The sequence below is a fragment of the Lethenteron reissneri genome, chromosome 57 (assembly GCF_015708825.2).
Source record: "Lethenteron reissneri isolate LAM-NWPU_2019-01 chromosome 57, ASM1570882v1, whole genome shotgun sequence".
Classification (NCBI taxonomy): Eukaryota; Metazoa; Chordata; class Hyperoartia; order Petromyzontiformes; family Petromyzontidae; genus Lethenteron; species Lethenteron reissneri.
In genome coordinates, this window is record NC_083835.1 from 8,962,590 (window position 1) to 8,979,896 (window position 17,307).

General features: G+C 60.0%; 1 protein-coding gene across 1 annotated transcript in view; it reads right to left on the bottom strand.

Moving 5' to 3' along the window:
- Positions 1-10,090: 10,090 nt before the first annotated feature.
- The window catches only part of LOC133357232 (phosphatidylinositol 3,4,5-trisphosphate 5-phosphatase 2-like), a 69,724-nt gene continuing 62,507 nt past the window's right edge, over positions 10,091-17,307 (bottom strand). The window contains exons 15-19 of the mRNA XM_061575061.1: positions 14,044-14,158; positions 13,182-13,391; positions 12,697-12,769; positions 11,874-11,973; positions 10,091-10,108 (exon numbers count right to left, since the gene is read on the bottom strand). Coding sequence (XP_061431045.1) covers positions 10,091-10,108; positions 11,874-11,973; positions 12,697-12,769; positions 13,182-13,391; positions 14,044-14,158 — 516 coding nt within the window. The remainder of the gene's footprint in view (positions 10,109-11,873; positions 11,974-12,696; positions 12,770-13,181; positions 13,392-14,043; positions 14,159-17,307) is intronic.

Here is a 17,307-nt window from a genome sequence, read left to right on the forward strand (position 1 = left end):
ACCCATCCAGGCCCTCACCCATCCAGACCCCCACCCATCCAGGCCCCCACCCATTCAGGCCCTCACCCATCCAGGCCCTCACCCATCCAGACCCCCACCCATCCAGGCCCCCACCCATCCAGGCCCCCACCCATTCAGGCCCTCACCCATCCAGGCCCTCACCCATCCAGACCCCCACCCATCCAGACCCCCACCCATCCAGGCCCCCACCCATTCAGGCCCTCACCCATCCAGGCCCTCACCCATCCAGACCCCCACCCATCCAGACCCCCACCCATCCAGGCCCCCACCCATCCAGGCCCCCACCCATTCAGGCCCTCACCCATCCAGGCCCCCACCCATTCAGGCCTTCACCCATCCCGGCCTCCACCCATCCAGGCCCCCACCCATCCGTGCTCCCACCCATCCAGGCCCTCACCCATCCGTGCCCTCACCCATCCGTGCCCCCACCTATCCCGGCCCTCACCCATCCAGGCCCTCACCCATCCAGGCCCTCACCCATCTCAGACTCCACCCATCCAGGCCCTCACCCATCCGTGCCCCCACCTATCCTTCCCTCACCCATCCAGGCCCTCACCAATCCAGGCCATCACCCATCCAGACCCCCACCCATCCAGGCCCTCACCCATCCGTGCCCCCACCCATCCAGGCCCCCACCCATCCGGGCCCCCACCCATCCAGGCCCCCACCCATCCAGGCCCTCACCCATCCGTGCCCCCACCCATCCAGGCCCCCACCCATCCGGGCCCCCACCCATCCAGGCCCCCACCCATCCAGGCCCTCACCCATCCAGGCCCTCACCCATCCAGGCCCCCACCCATCCAGGCCCTCACCCATCCAGGCCCCCACCCATCCAGGCCCTCACCCATCCAGGCCCCCACCCATCCAGGCCCCACCCATCTGTGCCCCACCCATCCAGGCCCCCACCCCTCCGTGCCCCCACCCATCCAGGCCCTCACCCATCCAGGCCCTCACCCATCCAGGCCCCAACCATCCATGCCCCCACCAATCCATGACCCCACCCATCCGTGCCCCCACCCATCCCGGCCCTCACCCATCCGTGCCCCCACCCATCCGTGCCCCCACCCATCCCGGCCCTCACCCATCCAGGCCCTCACCCATCCAGGCCCTCACCCATTCAGACCCCCACCCATCCGTGCCCCTACCCATCCCGGCCCTCACCCATCCCGGCCCTCACCCATCCGTGCCCCCACCCATCCAGGCCCCACCCATCCAGGCCCCCACCCATCCAGGCCCTCACCTATCCAGGCCCCCACCCATCCAGGCCCTCACCCATCCAGGCCCTCACCCATCCAGGCCCCCACCCATCCGTGCCCCCACCCATCCGTGCCTCCACCCATCCGTGCCCCCACCCATCCAGGCCCCCACCCATCCGTGCCCCCACCCATCCAGGCCCTCACCCATCCAGGCCCTCACCCATCCAGGCCCCCACCCATCCGTGCCCCACCCATCCAGACCCCACCTATCCGTGCCCCCACCCATCCAGGCCCTCACCCATCCAGGCCCCCACCCATCCGTGCCCCCACCCATCCGTGCCCCCACCCATCCGTGCCCCCACCCATCCAGGCCCCCACCCATCCGTGCCCCCACCCATCCGTGCCCCCACCCATCCAGGCCCTCACCCATCCATGCCCCCACCCATCCGTGCCCCCACCCATCCGTGCCCCCACCCATCCGTGCCCTCACCCATCCGTGCCCCCACCAATCCGTGCCCCCACCCATCCAGGCCCCCACCCATCCGTGCCCCCACCCATCCGTGCCCCCACCCATCCAGGCCCTCACCCATCCATGCCCCCACCCATCCGTGCCCCCACCCATCCGTGCCCCCACCCATCCGTGCCCCCACCCATCCAGGCCCTCACCCATCAGTGCCCCCACCCATCCGTGCCCCCACCCATCCGTGCCCCCACCCATCCAGGCCCCCACCCATCCAGGCCCCCACCCATCCCGGCCCTCACCCATCCGTGCCCCCACCCATCCAGGCCCCCACCCATCCGTGCCCCCACCCATCCGTGCCCCCACCCATCCTGCCCCTCACCCATCCGTGCCCCCACCCATCCAGGCCCCCACCCATCCGTGCCCCCACCCATCCGTGCCCCCACCCATCCGTGCCCTCACCCATCCAGGCCCCCACCCATCCGTACCCTCACCCATCCGTGCCCCCACCCATCCGTGCCCCCACCCATCCAGGCCCTCACCCATTCAGGCCCTCACTCATCTCAGACCCCCACCCATCCAGGCCCCCACCCATCCGTGCCCTCACCCATCCAGGCCCTCACCCATCTCAGACCCCACCCATCCAGGCCCCCACCCATCCCGGCCCCCACCCATCCCGGCCCCCACCCATCCGTGCCCTCACCCATCCAGGCCCCCACCCATCCGTACCCTCACCCATCCGTGCCCCCACCCATCCGTGCCCCCACCCATCCAGGCCCTCACCCATTCAGGCCCTCACTCATCTCAGACCCCCACCCATCCAGGCCCCTACCAATCCGTGCCCCCACCCATCCGTGCCCCCACCCATCCGTGCCCTCACCCATCCAGGCCCCCACCCATCCGTGCCCCCACCCATCCAGGCCCCCACCCATCCGTGCCCTCACCCATCCGTGCCCTCACCCATCCGTGCCCCCACCCATCCAGGTCCCCACCCATCCGTGCCCTCACCCATCCGTGCCCTCACCCATCCGTGCCCCCACCCATCCGTGCCCTCACCCATCCGTGCCCTCACCCATCCGTGCCCTCACCCATCCGTGCCCTCACCCATCCGTGCCCCCACCCATCCGTGCCCCCACCCATCCGGGCCCCCACCCATCCCAGCCCTCACCCATCCGTGCCCCCACCCATCCGTGCCCCCACCCATCCGTGCCCCCACCCATCCAGGTTCTCACCCATCCGTGCCCTCACCCATCCGTGCCCCCACCCATCCGTGCCCCCACCCATCCGTGCCCCCACCCATCCGTGCCCCCACCCATCCAGGCCCTCACCCATCCGTGCCCCCACCCATCCAGGCCCCCACCCATCCGTGCCCCCACCCATCCGTGCCCCCACCCATCCGTGCCCCCACCCATCCGTGCCCCCACCCTTCCTTGCCCCCACCCATCCGTGCCCCCACCCATCCGTGCCCCCACCCATTCAGGCCCCCGCCCATCCGTACCCCCACCCATCCAGGCCCCCACCCATCTCAGACCCCACCCATCCGTGCCCCCACCAATCCAGGCTCCCACCCATCTCAGACCCCACCCATCCAGGCCCCCACCCAAACGAGCCCCCACCCATCCGTGCCCCCACCCATCCAGGCCCCCACCCAAACGAGCCCCCACCCATCCGTGCCCCCACCCATCTAGGCCCTCACCCATCCGTGCCCCCACCCATCCAGGCCCTCACCCATCCGTGCCCCCACCCATCCAGGCCCTCACCCATCCGTGCCCCCACCCATCCAGACCCCCACCCATCTGTGCCCCCACCCATCCAGGCTCCCACCCAACCGTGCCCCCACCCATCCGTGCCCCACCCATCCAGGCCCCCACCCATCCGTGCCCCCACCCATCCAGGCCCCCACCCATCTCAGACCCCACCCATCCGTGCCCCCACCCATCCATGCCCCCACCCATCTCAGACCCCACCCATCCAGGCCCCCACCCAAACGAGCCCCCACCCATCCGTGCCCCCACCCAAACGAGCCCCCACCCATCCGTGCCCCCACCCATCCAGGCCCCCACACAAACGAGCCCCCACCCATCCGTGCCCCCACCCATCCAGGCTCCCACCCATCCAGGCCCCCACCCATCCGTGCCCCCACCCATCCGTGCCCCCACCCATCCAGGCCCCCACCCATCCAGGCCCCCACCCATCCAGGCCCCCACCCATCCGTGCCCCCACCCATCCAGGCCCCCACCCAAACGAGCCCCCACCCATCCGTGCCCCCACCCATTCAGACCCCGATACGTCCAGACTCCAACCCATCCATGCCCCTACCCGAGGGGACACCCTCCCGACTGGGCTTCCAGCCGTTCATGGCACCACCCGTCTAGACACTCATTCGTCCGGCCCCCCACCCATCCAGGCCCCCACCCATCCGGGCCCCCACCCATCCGTGCCCCCACCCATCCAGGCCCCCACCCATCTCAGACCCCCCCATTCCGTGCCCCCAAACATCCGTGCCCCCACCCATCCGTACTCCCACCCAAACGAGCCCCCACCCGTCCGTGCCCCCACACATTCGTGCCCGAAACGTCGTGATTAATTTTATTTTCTACTCTACGTGACTTTACCGAAATAACCAAAGTTGTATGGATTCCTGCAGTCATGAAAGCTTTAAATCAAGATTTTAAGAAGTGTACTTTCTGTTCTTTTTTCAGTTGGAACCCAGAAGAGGAACTCACCCCACAAGAAGCTCTCCGACACCCGTGGGTGACGCGGGTAGCAGCAGCACAAACGAGTGAACCTTGCGAGCCCAAGAGCAGGCGCAAGAGAATGTGGCACTTTGTGCGCAAGTCGTTTCAACGTCTCGTCTCCTGGGGAGCCCGTGCCGAGGAGGACGACGACGACGACGCTCGGCCCCGTGGTCGCGGCCCCACCACTTCCTCATCCCACCCACGACCAGCTGCACGGGCAGCCGTCCGGAACTCTTCACCAATGAAGATGCGCAGATGCTATCAACCATCATTGCTCTCATCGTCTACTGACAAGCATCAACTCGAGGCCCCCACCCGCCCAGACCCCCACCCGTCCGGGTCCTCACCCGTCTGGACACGTACCCGACGGAGACCCCAAACGTCCGTACTCCCACCCAAACGAGCCCCCACCCGTCCGTTCCCCCAGCCGTCCCAGACGTCCAGACTTCCACCCGTCCGCGCTCTCACCCATCCGTGCCCACACCCATTCGGACCCCGATATGTCCAGACTCCAACCCATCCATGCCCCTACCCGAGCGGACACCCTCCCGACTTGGCTTCCAGCCGTTCATGGCACCACCCGTCCAGACACTCATTCGTCCGGCCCCCCACCCATCCCGGCCGCCACCCATCCATACTCCCACCCAAACGAACCCCCACCCATCCAGGCCCCCACCCATCCAGGCCCCCACCCATCCAGGCCCCCACCCATCCGTGCCCCCACCCATCCAGGCCCCCACCCATCCAGGCCCCCACCCATCTCAGACCCCACCCATCCCGGCCCTCATCTATCCAGGCCCCCACCCATCCAGGCCCCCACCCATCCGGGCCCTCACCCATCCAGGCCCCCACCCATCTCAGACCCCACCCATCCGTGCCCCCACCCATCCGTGCCCCCACCCATCCCGGCCCTCACCCATCCGTGCCCCCACCCATCCCGGCCCTCACCCATCCAGGCCCTCACCCATCCAGGCCCCCACCCATCCAGGCCCCCACCCATCCAGGCCCTCACCCATCCGTGCCCCCACCCATCCCGGCCCTCACCCATCCAGGCCCTCACCCATCCAGGCCCCCACCCATCCAGGCCCCCACCCATCCAGGCCCTCACCCATCCGTGCCCCCACCCATCCAGGCCCCCACCCATCCAGGCCCTCACCCATCCGGGCCCCCACCCATCCAGGCCCTCACCCATCCAGGCCCCCACCCATCCAGGCCCCCATCCATCCAGGCCCTCACCCATCCGTGCCCCCACCCATCCAGGCCCTCACCCATCCAGGCCCTCACCCATCTGGGCCCTCACCCATCCGTGCCCCCACCCATCCCGGCCCCCACCCATCCAGGCCCCCACCCATCCGTGCCCCCACCCATCCCGGCCCCCACCCATCCAGGCCCTCACCCATCCAGGCCCCCACCCATCCAGGCCCTCACCCATCCAGGCCCCCACCCATCCAGGCCCCCAACCATTCAGGCCCTCACCCATCCCGGCCCTCACCCATCCAGGCCCTCACCCATCCAGACCCCCACCCATCCAGGCCCCCACCCATCCATGCCCCCACCCATCCAGGCCCCCACCCATTCAGGCCCTCACCCATCCCGGCCTCCACCCATCCAGGCCCCCACCCATCCAGGCTCTCACCCATCCAGGCCCCCACCCATCCGTGCTCCCACCCATCCAGGCCCCCACCCATCCGTGCCCCCACCCATTCAGGCCCTCACCCATCCCGGCCTCCACCCATCCAGGCCCTCACCCATCCAGGCCCTCACCCATCCAGACCCCCACCCATCCAGGCCCCCACCCATCTGTGCCCCCACCCATTCATGCCCCCACCCATTCAGGCCCTCACCCATCCCGGCCTCCACCCATCCAGGCCCCCACCCATCCCGGCCTCCAACCATCCAGGCCCCCACCCATCCAGGCCCTCACCCATCCAGGCCCCCACCCATCCCGGCCCCCACCCATCCAGGCCCCCACCCATCTCAGACCCCACCCATCCAGGCCCTCACCCATCCGTGCCCTCACCCATCCGTGCCCTCACCCATCCAGGCCCTCACCCATCCAGGCCCCCACCCATCCAGGCCCCCACCCATCCAGGCCCTCACCCATCCAGGCCCTCACCCATCCAGGCCCTCACCCATCCAGGCCCCCACCCATCCAGGCCCCCACCCATCCAGGCCCTCACCCATCCAGGCCCCCACCCATCCAGGCCCTCACCCATCCAGGCCCCCACCCATCCAGACCCCACCCATCCAGGCCCTCACCCATCCAGGCCCCCACCCATCCAGGCCCTCACCCATCCAGGCCCCCACCCATCTCAGACCCCACCCATCCAGGCCCCCACCCATCCGGGCCCTCACCCATCCCGGCCCCCACCCATCCAGGCCCCCACCCATCCATGCGCTCACCCATCCAGGCCCCCATCCATCCAGGCCCCCACCCATCTCAGACCCCACCCATCCAGGCCCTCACCCATCCGTGCCCTTCACCCATCCGTGCCCCCACCTATCCCGGCCCTCACCCATCCAGGCCCTCACCCATCCAGGCCCTCACCCATCTCAGACCCCACCCATCCAGGCCCTCACCCATCCAGGCCCCCACCCATCCAGGCCCTCACCCATCCAGACCCCCACCCATCCAGGCCTTCACCCATCCAGGCCCTCACCCATCCGTGCCCCCACCAATCCAGGCCCCCACCCATCCAGGCCCCCACCCATCCGTGCCCCCACCAATCCAAGCCCTCACCCATCCCGGCCCCCACCCATCCAGGCCCCCACCCATCCAGGCCCTCACCCATCCGTGCCCCCACCAATCCAGGCCCTCACCCATCCCGGCCCCCACCAATCCAGGCCCCCACCCATCCAGGCCCTCACCCATGCGTGCCCCCACCAATCCAGGCCCTCACCCATCCCGGCCCCCACCCATCCAGGCCCCCACCCATCCAGGCCCCCACCCATCCATGCCCCCACCCATCCGGGCCCTCACCCATCCAGGCCCCCACCCATCCAGGCCCCCACCCATCCGTGCCCCCACCCATCCAAGCCCCCACCCATCCAGGCCCCCACCCATCCATGCGCTCACCCATCCAGGCCCTCACCCATCCGTGCCCCCACCCATCTCAGACCCCACCCATCCAGGTTCCCACCCATCCATGCCCCCACCCATCCGGGCCCTCACCCATCCAGGCCCCCACCCATCCAGGCCCCCACCCATCCGCGCCTTCACCCATCCCGGCCCCCACCCATCCAGGCCCCCACCCATCCATGCGCTCACCCATCCAGGCCCTCACCCATCCGTGCCCCCACCCATCTCAGACCCCACCCATCCAGGCCCTCACCCATCCGTGCCCTCACCCATCCGTGCCCCCACCTATCCCGGCCCTCACCCATCCAGGCCCCCACCCATCCGTGCCCCCACCCATCTCAGACCCCACCCATCCAGGCCCCCACCCATCCGGGCCCTCACCCATCCCGGCCCCCACCCATCCAGGCCCCCACCCATCCATGCGCTCACCCATCCAGGCCCCCACCCATCCAGGCCCCCACCCATCTCAGACCCCACCCATCCAGGCCCTCACTCATCCGTGCCCTCACCCATCCGTGCCCCCACCTATCCCGGCCCTCACCCATCCAGGCCCTCACCCATCCAGGCCCTCACCCATCTCAGACCCCACCCATCCAGGCCCTCACCCATCCAGGCCCCCACCCATCCAGGCCCTCACCCATCCAGACCCCCACCCATCCAGGCCCTCACCCATCCGGGCCCTCACCCATCCGTGCCCCCACCCAGCCGTGCCCCCAACCATCCGTACTCCCACCCAAACGAGCCCCCACCCATCTGAAACCCCACCCATCCGTACTCCCACCCAAACGAGCCCCCACCCGTCCGTGCCCCCACACATTCGGACCACCATACATCCAAAATTCAAGCCGTCCATGCCCCTACCCGTTTGGACACCCACCTGACTGGGATTCCAACCGTTCATGGCATCACCCGTCTGGACACTCATCCATCCGGACCCGCACCCATCCGGGCTCCAACCCACCTGGACCCCGACCCATCCAGACACCTACCCGTCCGTGCCTCCACCCGTCTGGACCCCAAACCGTCTGTGCCATCATCCATGCGGACACCCACCCACCTGGACCCCCACCCGTCCAGACACCTACCCATCTGGACCACCACTTATCTGCACCTCCATCCGTTCGTGAAACGACCCGTCAAGACCCACAAGCGTCCGAACTTCCACCTGTCCAGACCCCCACCCATCCAGACCCACACGCGTCCAGACCGCCACCTGTCTGGGCCCCCACCCGCTCATGCCACCACCCATCTGGATCTACGCCCGTCCGTGCCACCACCCGTCTAGACCCCCACTTCTCCGGACTCTCACCCGCCAGGCCCCCCACCCATTCGTGCTAACACCCGTCCGGACGCCCATGCGCGTGGGAAATATACTGTATAAAATAAATGTATTATCATTATTATTAAATGGCGATATTGTCGGCGTGTTACGGTTATAACAGAAAAGCCTTCTTGGACTCATCGGAATAAATATTCTACATTTGCATGTCGGAGACAATAACTGGAGAGGCACCTTTATTTGTATTACTTGTACTCACACGACACAACTCGCTGAACATCAAGTTCGATGGCGCTAACTGCCTGGATAGCTGGCTGACTATCCAGCAGTGGCGACGATGGCGATGATGACAAGGACGCCAGCGACGATGGCGATGACGACTTCCACGGCGAGACGACCACGATTCCCACGGACAGCCGCGCTCCCTCTCTCACCCCCTTACATGCTTCCAGCGGGGCCCGGCCCTGCCTTGGCCACGCCCGCTTCTCGAACCTTCTAGCTGGTTCTGGGAGCTCAAAGATGGATCCCTTCCATGACCCTTGGCCCAGTTCTTCCGCTTGTGGACTTTCCCATGTATACTGTCTCCCCTTGGGTGGGTACACCCGCAATTACTACTTCTGGCCACCAGTCCACCCTGCTATACTCCATCACCCCCCGCTCTCTTTAAAAGGATAGCCGTCCTGGCTAATATTTAGCAACATCAAGATTGTTAGGGCAGAGCAACATCCCGCAGAACAACACACAATCACGAGTAGGGCAGAACAACGGCCCGGAGTTTGATAACAGAATAATACAACTCTGCAAGGGCGAGGGAAGTAAAAAATATATGACCCGTCATTCGATAGACACGATTCTGATGCACATTCCCTTTACAACCGCTCATGACATGAAAATATCCAACACGGGGTATCACTCTTGATTTGAAGCTTTCGTGACTGCAGGAATCCATACTCTTTGGTTCTTTCGGTAAAGTCACGTAGGTAGAAAATAATAGATCTCGACCTTTCGATCGCAACACAAGCAAATCGTCATCAGGTGGGACAACCACAGCAAGGAAAAACTGCTGACGTAAGCGAGAGGTCTGTCGTGGCACGAGGTTATATATGTAGGACTTGAAAAGTCACGCGCCACGTGTTCTGTTGCTATGGGAGCGAGCAGCGTACAGTGGGGGCAACTGAGGATACAGTTGTTGTACCATTAGGGGGGAGGTCATTGGGAGATGCCACAGGTGTTGGGGGTAACCGAGGACGCAGGCCGGTGATTGGTCAGGAGGGTGAGTGGCTGATGACTGGCGCCGGGCTGGCGGCGATAACAGGATCACGTGAGGCTGGGGGCCTGGGGGCGAGTAGCGAAGCGGGGGATGAGATAATGAATTGGGGCTGATTGGTTCGGGGATAAAGGCACAGCGTAACGGAGAGACAGAGTCTTGGTTGGAGTTGGAGTGGTTGGCGCCCGGGACAGAGACGGAGCAGCAGGAATAGATACGATAAGGGCAGCAGTGGATAGAGAGAATACAGATAGGGTAGCAGTGGATGGAGTGAGTACAGAGTAGGGTAGCAGCGGAGTAACGGACCTTGGGGGAGAGAGAGAGCGAGCGAAGTCGCGGAGCGGAGCGAGCGAACAGAGAGACATGGAGTGATGATGATGGCGGGTTATGCATTGGAGCGAACGGAGAGGCATGGAGGGATGACGAGGAGGAGGTGTGAACTATATGCGTGAATAAAAGACGAGAAAGACAAGAAGCTGTGGCATCAGTACGAGTCCTACATATAGTAGTGTATAGTGTAGTGTGTAGTGTAGTGTGTAGTGTAGTGTATAGTGCAGTGTATAGTAGTGTGTAGTGTATAGTGTATAGTGTAGTGTATAGTGTAGTGTATAGTGTAGTGTATAGTAGTGTATAGTGTAGTGTATAGTGTAGTGTATAGTGTAGTGTATAGTAGTGTATAGTGTAGTGTATAGTGTAGTGTATAGTGCAGTGTATAGTAGTGTGTAGTGTATAGTGTATAGTGTAGTGTATAGTGTAGTGTATAGTGTAGTGTATAGTAGTGTATAGTGTAGTGTATAGTGTAGTGTATAGTGTAGTGTATAGTAGTGTATAGTGTAGTGTATAGTGTAGTGTATAGTGTAGTGTGTAGTGTAGTGTGTAGTGTAGTGTATAGTAGTGTATAGTGTAGTGTATATTAGTGTATAGTAGTGTATAGTGTAGTGTATAGTGTAGTGTATAGTGTAGTGTATAGTGTAGTGTATAGTAGTGTATAGTAGTGTATAGTGCAGTGTATAGTAGTGTATAGTGTAGTGCATAGTGTAGTGGATAGTAGTGTATAGTAGTGTATAGTGTAGTGTGTAGTGTATAGTGTAGTGTGTAGTGTAGTGTATAGTAGTGTATAGTGTAGTGTATATTAGTGTATAGTGTAGTGTATAGTGTAGTGTATAGTGTAGTGTATAGTGTGTAATGCAGTGTATAGTGTAGTGTATAGTGTAGTGTATAGTAGTGTATAGTGTAGTGTATATTAGTGTATAGTAGTGTATAGTGTAGTGTATAGTGTAGTGTATAGTGTAGTGTATAGTGCAGTGTGTAGTGTATAGTGTAGTGTATAGTAGTGTATAGTGTAGTGTATATTAGTGTATAGTAGTGTATAGTGTAGTGTATAGTGTAGTGTATAGTGTAGTGTATAGTGTGTAATGCAGTGTATAGTGTAGTGTATAGTGTAGTGTATATTAGTGTATAGTAGTGTATAGTGTAATGTATAGTGTTGTGTATAGTGTAGTGTATAGTGCAGTGTGTAGTGTATAGTGTAGTGTATAGTAGTGTATAGTGTAGTGTATAGTAGTGTATAGTATAGTGTATAGAAGTTTATAGTGTAGTGTATAGTAGTGTATAGTGTGGTGTATAGTAGTGTAGTGTATAGTAGTGTAATGTATAGTGTAGTGTATAGTGCAATGTATAGTGTAGTGTATAGTGTAGTGTATAGTATAGTGTATAGTAGGCCTCGGAAGTACGGGGGGAGAGAGAAGGGGGGTGGAGGAGGCGGGGCAGGAAGTGGAGATCGAAGGTGGGCGTGGCCTCGGCGTGTCCGGGCCCCACCCCGGCCAAGCCCACCTTCGAGAACTCTCTAGAAGCTCCTCCCTCTGCTGTCCACGTGGCCCCCTGAGGTGGCCCCGGGGCCCCCGCCCCCACCTTGATCCGGTCACGTGTCCACCTGGGTTCACTCAGAGTGCCACGGCCTCACACAACCCCCGTGGCCCTGACCCACGGCCTCCAGATCTCCTGAACCGGCCCTGACGTCACCCGCATAGTAACGTCACACGTGTGCGTGTGTCCACAGTTAGGCCTCGGCAAGGTAAGGTAATTGACCCTTTTTACCGGGTAAAAGGGTAAAGGGTAAAGGTGTCGACATGCCAAGGGGTAAAAAGGTAAAGGGTAACAGGGTCAAGGTAGCTCGGAAGAATTGCCCGGTAGGGTAAAGGTAGCGCGAAGTATTACCCGGTAAATACGGTACCTTGTTTACCGCTAAAAGCTCCGTGGCGCAGTCCGTGGCCTACATTTAACAAGTAATATTAAAACAAACTTTATTAAAACACGCTTTTATTAAATGTACTGGTAATAGCCAGAACTCCACGACTCCAGGAAGTGGCCCCGAAGCTTGCCATAACGTAAGGGACCGTGGTCATTTACAGCCAACGTCAGTTGACCGTGGACAATTAGAGCCAAGCCGAAACATAACGTATGTAATGCGGGCATAAACGGCCTCGCGGATATGACGTCACGGGGGGAGGGGTTAGGTCACGTGGGGGAGAGGGGTAAGCTCTTAAGGGCGTTAACCGGAAGAGACGGGAGGAGAGTGTGAGAATAAAGACAGGAGGAGGCCACGCAGGGCAGAGGGCAGAAAGTGGCGCGATCGCCACGCGGTGAGACTCGGCACCGTTGGCCAGCGGTGTCCGGGCACGGGTGGAACGGAGAGCAGCGGTGGGGCTGCAGGGAGAGCAGCTGAGAGACTGCACAAGGGTGGAGAGGCTAAGAGGGAAGCCTGCAGCGGAGCTGCATCGGGAGCGGGGAGAAAAGGCTACGTGAGCGACGGCAGCTGTCAAGCTGCCAAGCGGAAGGCTCTGAGCGAGGGCCGTGTGGGGCAAAGTTGTAAGAACCCAAATAAAGGACAACGGAGACAGACACAGTGGAAGAGTCCTTTATTACACTGGTGTCAAAAGTGAAACAGCATGTCAAAACAGCTCAGAAGAAAGAATATTCCTGCACCATCGTCTGCTACATCATCTGACGACGACGACCTTCCTTAGGCGGTGGACCTGCCTGCGATGGAGGAGGAGATCCGAGCGGGAACGAGTACGGGTCCGGGAGTACAAGATGTCGCCGCGTCAGTGGACCCGTCCGCGCCGGAGGACGCGGACTTACGATAGAGGCAGATGGCGGCGCAGCTGGAGACCTTGAAAACCGTGCTGGCGCAACTGTGCGACCTCGTCACGCCGGCGATGGCGTCGGGGAGGCCCGGTGGTGATCCGCAGGCCTCGGCCTTGCCTGCGCTGCCAGTGCCATCTTGGGCGTGGCAGGGGAAGAACGGCGGGAAGCAGCCATCTTGCGCTCTCCGCGGCGGGGAGCCGCCATCTTGGACACGTCACGATGCGACGCCATTTTGAATATGCCGCGTGATGAGTCACCTGCCGAGGACGGCGCAGCGAGGAGTCGCAGCCGTCATCTGACAACTGTTAAAGAATTCTCCATCGGTGGCGATTGGAGTGCTTTCGCCTGCAGATTTTTGGTGGTGGTGCGCTCCGCCAGGTGGACTGACGCAGAGGCCCTGGAGGTTCTACCAACTCTTCTCGACGACGAGTCGGTGCGATTCTTCCGTTCTATAAAGGCCGAGAAAAAGAAAACGTTGAGGGGAGTTTTCGGCGAGATGGCGGATACATACGAGCCGCCGGATGATGCTCACCGCCGGTTTGTTCAACGCCAGCGAGCACCCGAGGAGTCGCCGGTGACATACAGGGGTGCTGTCTTGGAGTTAGCCATGGCCGCATACCCAGAGACGGAGCCTGACCTACTCGAACCCCTCATTTTGGGCAAAATGCTCGAGCTGTCCCGGGATTTGGAGATCCCTATGCCGGTGTGTGGCCACGAAAAGCTGACATCCCGGGCGGCCGCTAAATGTCTGGATGCCCAGTTCAACCTGCGCCGCTGGAAGCAAGTCACGGCGTGGACGGGGGGGCCCATCGTCGAGGGAGGTGCCGTGGGTTGGGATCCCAAGAAGGCGGTGTACGTTCCTGACGGGGGGGGCCCGCAAGAGCTGACAGCCGCCTCTGCTCAGTGGTCGGCCCGCGGTGGACCGGGGCCGCGATCTGCGCCGCCGACGCGGGAGCGTCGGGATGGGGGGCCTGCGGCGCGGCGCAACGACATCGAGTGCTTCCGCTGCGGTCGTAAGGGCCATTACGCCAGGGACTGCTGGGCCCGTATCCCAGGTCCGCCCCAGCAGGAGGCCTCGACAGCAGACGTGCCGCGGAAGGATCCTCCAGGACAGGCAAGTCGGTGCGCACCAGACACCCGGCAAGGCTTGACACCTCATTCATCACCGTTGTCGCGCGATCCGGGTGTTGTTAATAACGGGAGGCCATCGACTGGGCCATGCCGCTCAGTAACGCAGTGGCATAAATTGGCACGGCGGGTCGTCGCGGCCGCTACTGGTTCGTCCACTGTACCGGGTTCTATACAAGGGGTGGACGTGCGCATTTTAGTGGACTCCGGGGCGTCCGCGACCATTATATCGGATGTAATTTTCCATCTGTTGGGCATCCCACCAGAGGCCGTGCGTCCGGTTTACGATTCCTGCGTTGCGGCGAACGGGGGTAGTATGTTCTTGGTTCTTTCGGTAAAGTCACGTAGAAGGGAAGTAATAAAATAAAAATAAAAAAACATAATAAAATAAAATAATTCTCACGACGTTTCGGCTACAACGCATGCAGCCGTCTTCAGGTGAAGAATGAGACGCTGCCAAGCTACATAAAAAAAAAACTAAAGTATAAACTGCATAGCACCATCAGTATATTTACTATACTCTACAATAAGCTGAGTTACTAACAGCAAGTAATACATTACAATTCTACGTCGTAAAAATTATATAATATGCTTCCATCTAAACTTTATTCTCTTACATCACACGAGCATACACCGTACTGCCATAGATAAACCCAACATTAAATTACATACTGTCTTGCTATAAACCACATTTTAATATAACACTATGTATTATTCTACCCACCCTAATGTGTATCACACTGCTATATGTTTACTATACAATTACGATACTATATATTACTTTGTACATTGTATTAAGCATATAAATGTTATACTATTTGTTATTATACACTGTACCATTGACCGTCGTGTCAATGGGTGAGTCGTGGGGGGAAAACTTGCAGCGGAGCAAAGAATCCATTCCCTGCGGAGAATACAATGCCAGTGAGTGGAACGCGGTCTGAAAGTCACCGTAAACGTGAACACAATCAGTTAAGATCCGAAATGGTTTATTACGTCCTTCCAATGATTGCTAAGCCAGAATCCATCTTCTCGGTTGAAATTGTCTCTGTGTTTGTATATGTGGATCGCCTCATGAACGAATCTCTCATGATAGCCAGATGGCTTGCAGAGAACCTCTGTCTTGGAGAAGTCAATGTTATGTGAGCCCACTGAGTTGTAACAGTGATCTGCCACTGCTGAGGTGTTTGTCCTACCGTGTTTCAGGTCTGCTTTATGTTCACGGATGGGGTCCGAGGCATGTCGTTTGGTTTCCCCAATGTAACTGCTACCACAGAGGCAACTTAGTTTGTAGACGCCAGGGTACTGTATGTCTGGAACCACATCTTTTACAGACGGGTCCAGATCACGGATTTTATGTACTGTGTTGAATTGGACCTGGATCTTGTGTTTAATCAGGATTTTGAAGATCTTTTTTGTGACCCCAGCAATGTAGGGTAAGGTGATGGTCTTGAAAGGCTCCTCAACAGGATCCTTCTTGATGGTTGGAGTGATGGCTTTGCGGATTTTGTAGTCGGAGTAACCATTAGCCTTAAGAACTTGGCGTACGTGCTTGAGTTCACTGGCAATGTGTTCCTGGTCGGAGATGCATTGGGCTCTATGGTATAGAGTCTTGATGAGGGAATTCTTCTGGGATGGATGGTGGTGGGAATCCGGTTTTAGGTAAGCATCCGTATGGGTGGCTTTCCTGTAGACAGAGTGGCTCATTGAACCATCAGGTCTCCTTTTAATTAGGACATCCAAAAAGGGTAGCTTGCCATCTTTTTCGACTTGGTAGTATGGGCATTGTGGGCCAGGTGGACGCCAATATATCTATCGGGGGAGTGTCGGCCTCGGGAATTGTGTTAATTTCGAGGTCCCTTGCGGTTCCGTGTTTGTTGGGAACTGATTTTCTGGCCAAAATGCCCATTCTAATTAGAATTAATGAAAACTGTATCGAATTACCGGGGGGTCGTAAAATTACATTTCTGCCGTCGCCCTGGGGGCGACCTGCTCCGGTCGGCCAGGTGCAGGCGCTGTCTGAGGTATCTGTTGACATTCCACCGGGCTCACAGATGCTTATCCCTTTGCGGTATCGGAAACTTGTACCTGGTCGAGAGGGAGCAACTGGAGTTTTGTTATCGCCGTCCGCTACTATAACGGGCGGATCGGCGCTCGTAGGGGCACAGACTATTATCCGGCCGGACCAGCAGCCATTTTTGCAAGTGCTTAATGGGAGTACGGAAAATGTGTGTCTGCCGGCTGTGAACGGTTGTGGCACACGCCACCACAGCGTTTACGGCCCAGGACTATCTGGGCCGCCGGGAGATGGTTGCCGGTGTTTCAGCCTATGCGGCCCCAGATAATCGCTGGATAGCCGAATTGTGCGGAGAAAATTCTTCCCTTTCCAGGGAACAACGGTTCGCGCTTTGCGCGCTATTGTTGAATTATTCGGATGTGTTTAGCTCCGACGATCTGGACTTGGGACGCACCTCCTTGCTTTCTCATCATATTGACACTGGAGACGCTGCTCCTATTCGGTTGAACTCGCATCAGATGAGTCCGGCGGAGCGAGATCATGTTCGAGGGGCAGTGGATGAAATGTTGGCTGCGGACATAATATCTCCATCTAATAGCCCATGGGGTGCGCCTGTGGTCTTGGTTAAGAAAAAAGACGGGAAATTGCGATTTTGTGTGGATTTTCGGAAATTGAATAAAGTGTCCGTGGCAGATGCGTACCCCCTGCCGCGTATGGACGATTCCCTCGATGCCTTGTCGGGGGCGAAGTTCTTTTCGACGCTGGATCTCTCTTCGGGATTCTGGCAGCTTCCCCTCGATGAGTCCTCGCGGGAAAAGACTGCTTTCCGTACGCCGCAGGGGTTATTTCAATTTAATTGTCTTCCGATGGGGTTGAATGCTGCCCCCGCCACATTTCAGAGGTTGATGGAACTGGTATTAACGGGGTTGCAGTGGGAGACATGTCTGATATATTTAGACGATATTATCGTCTTCA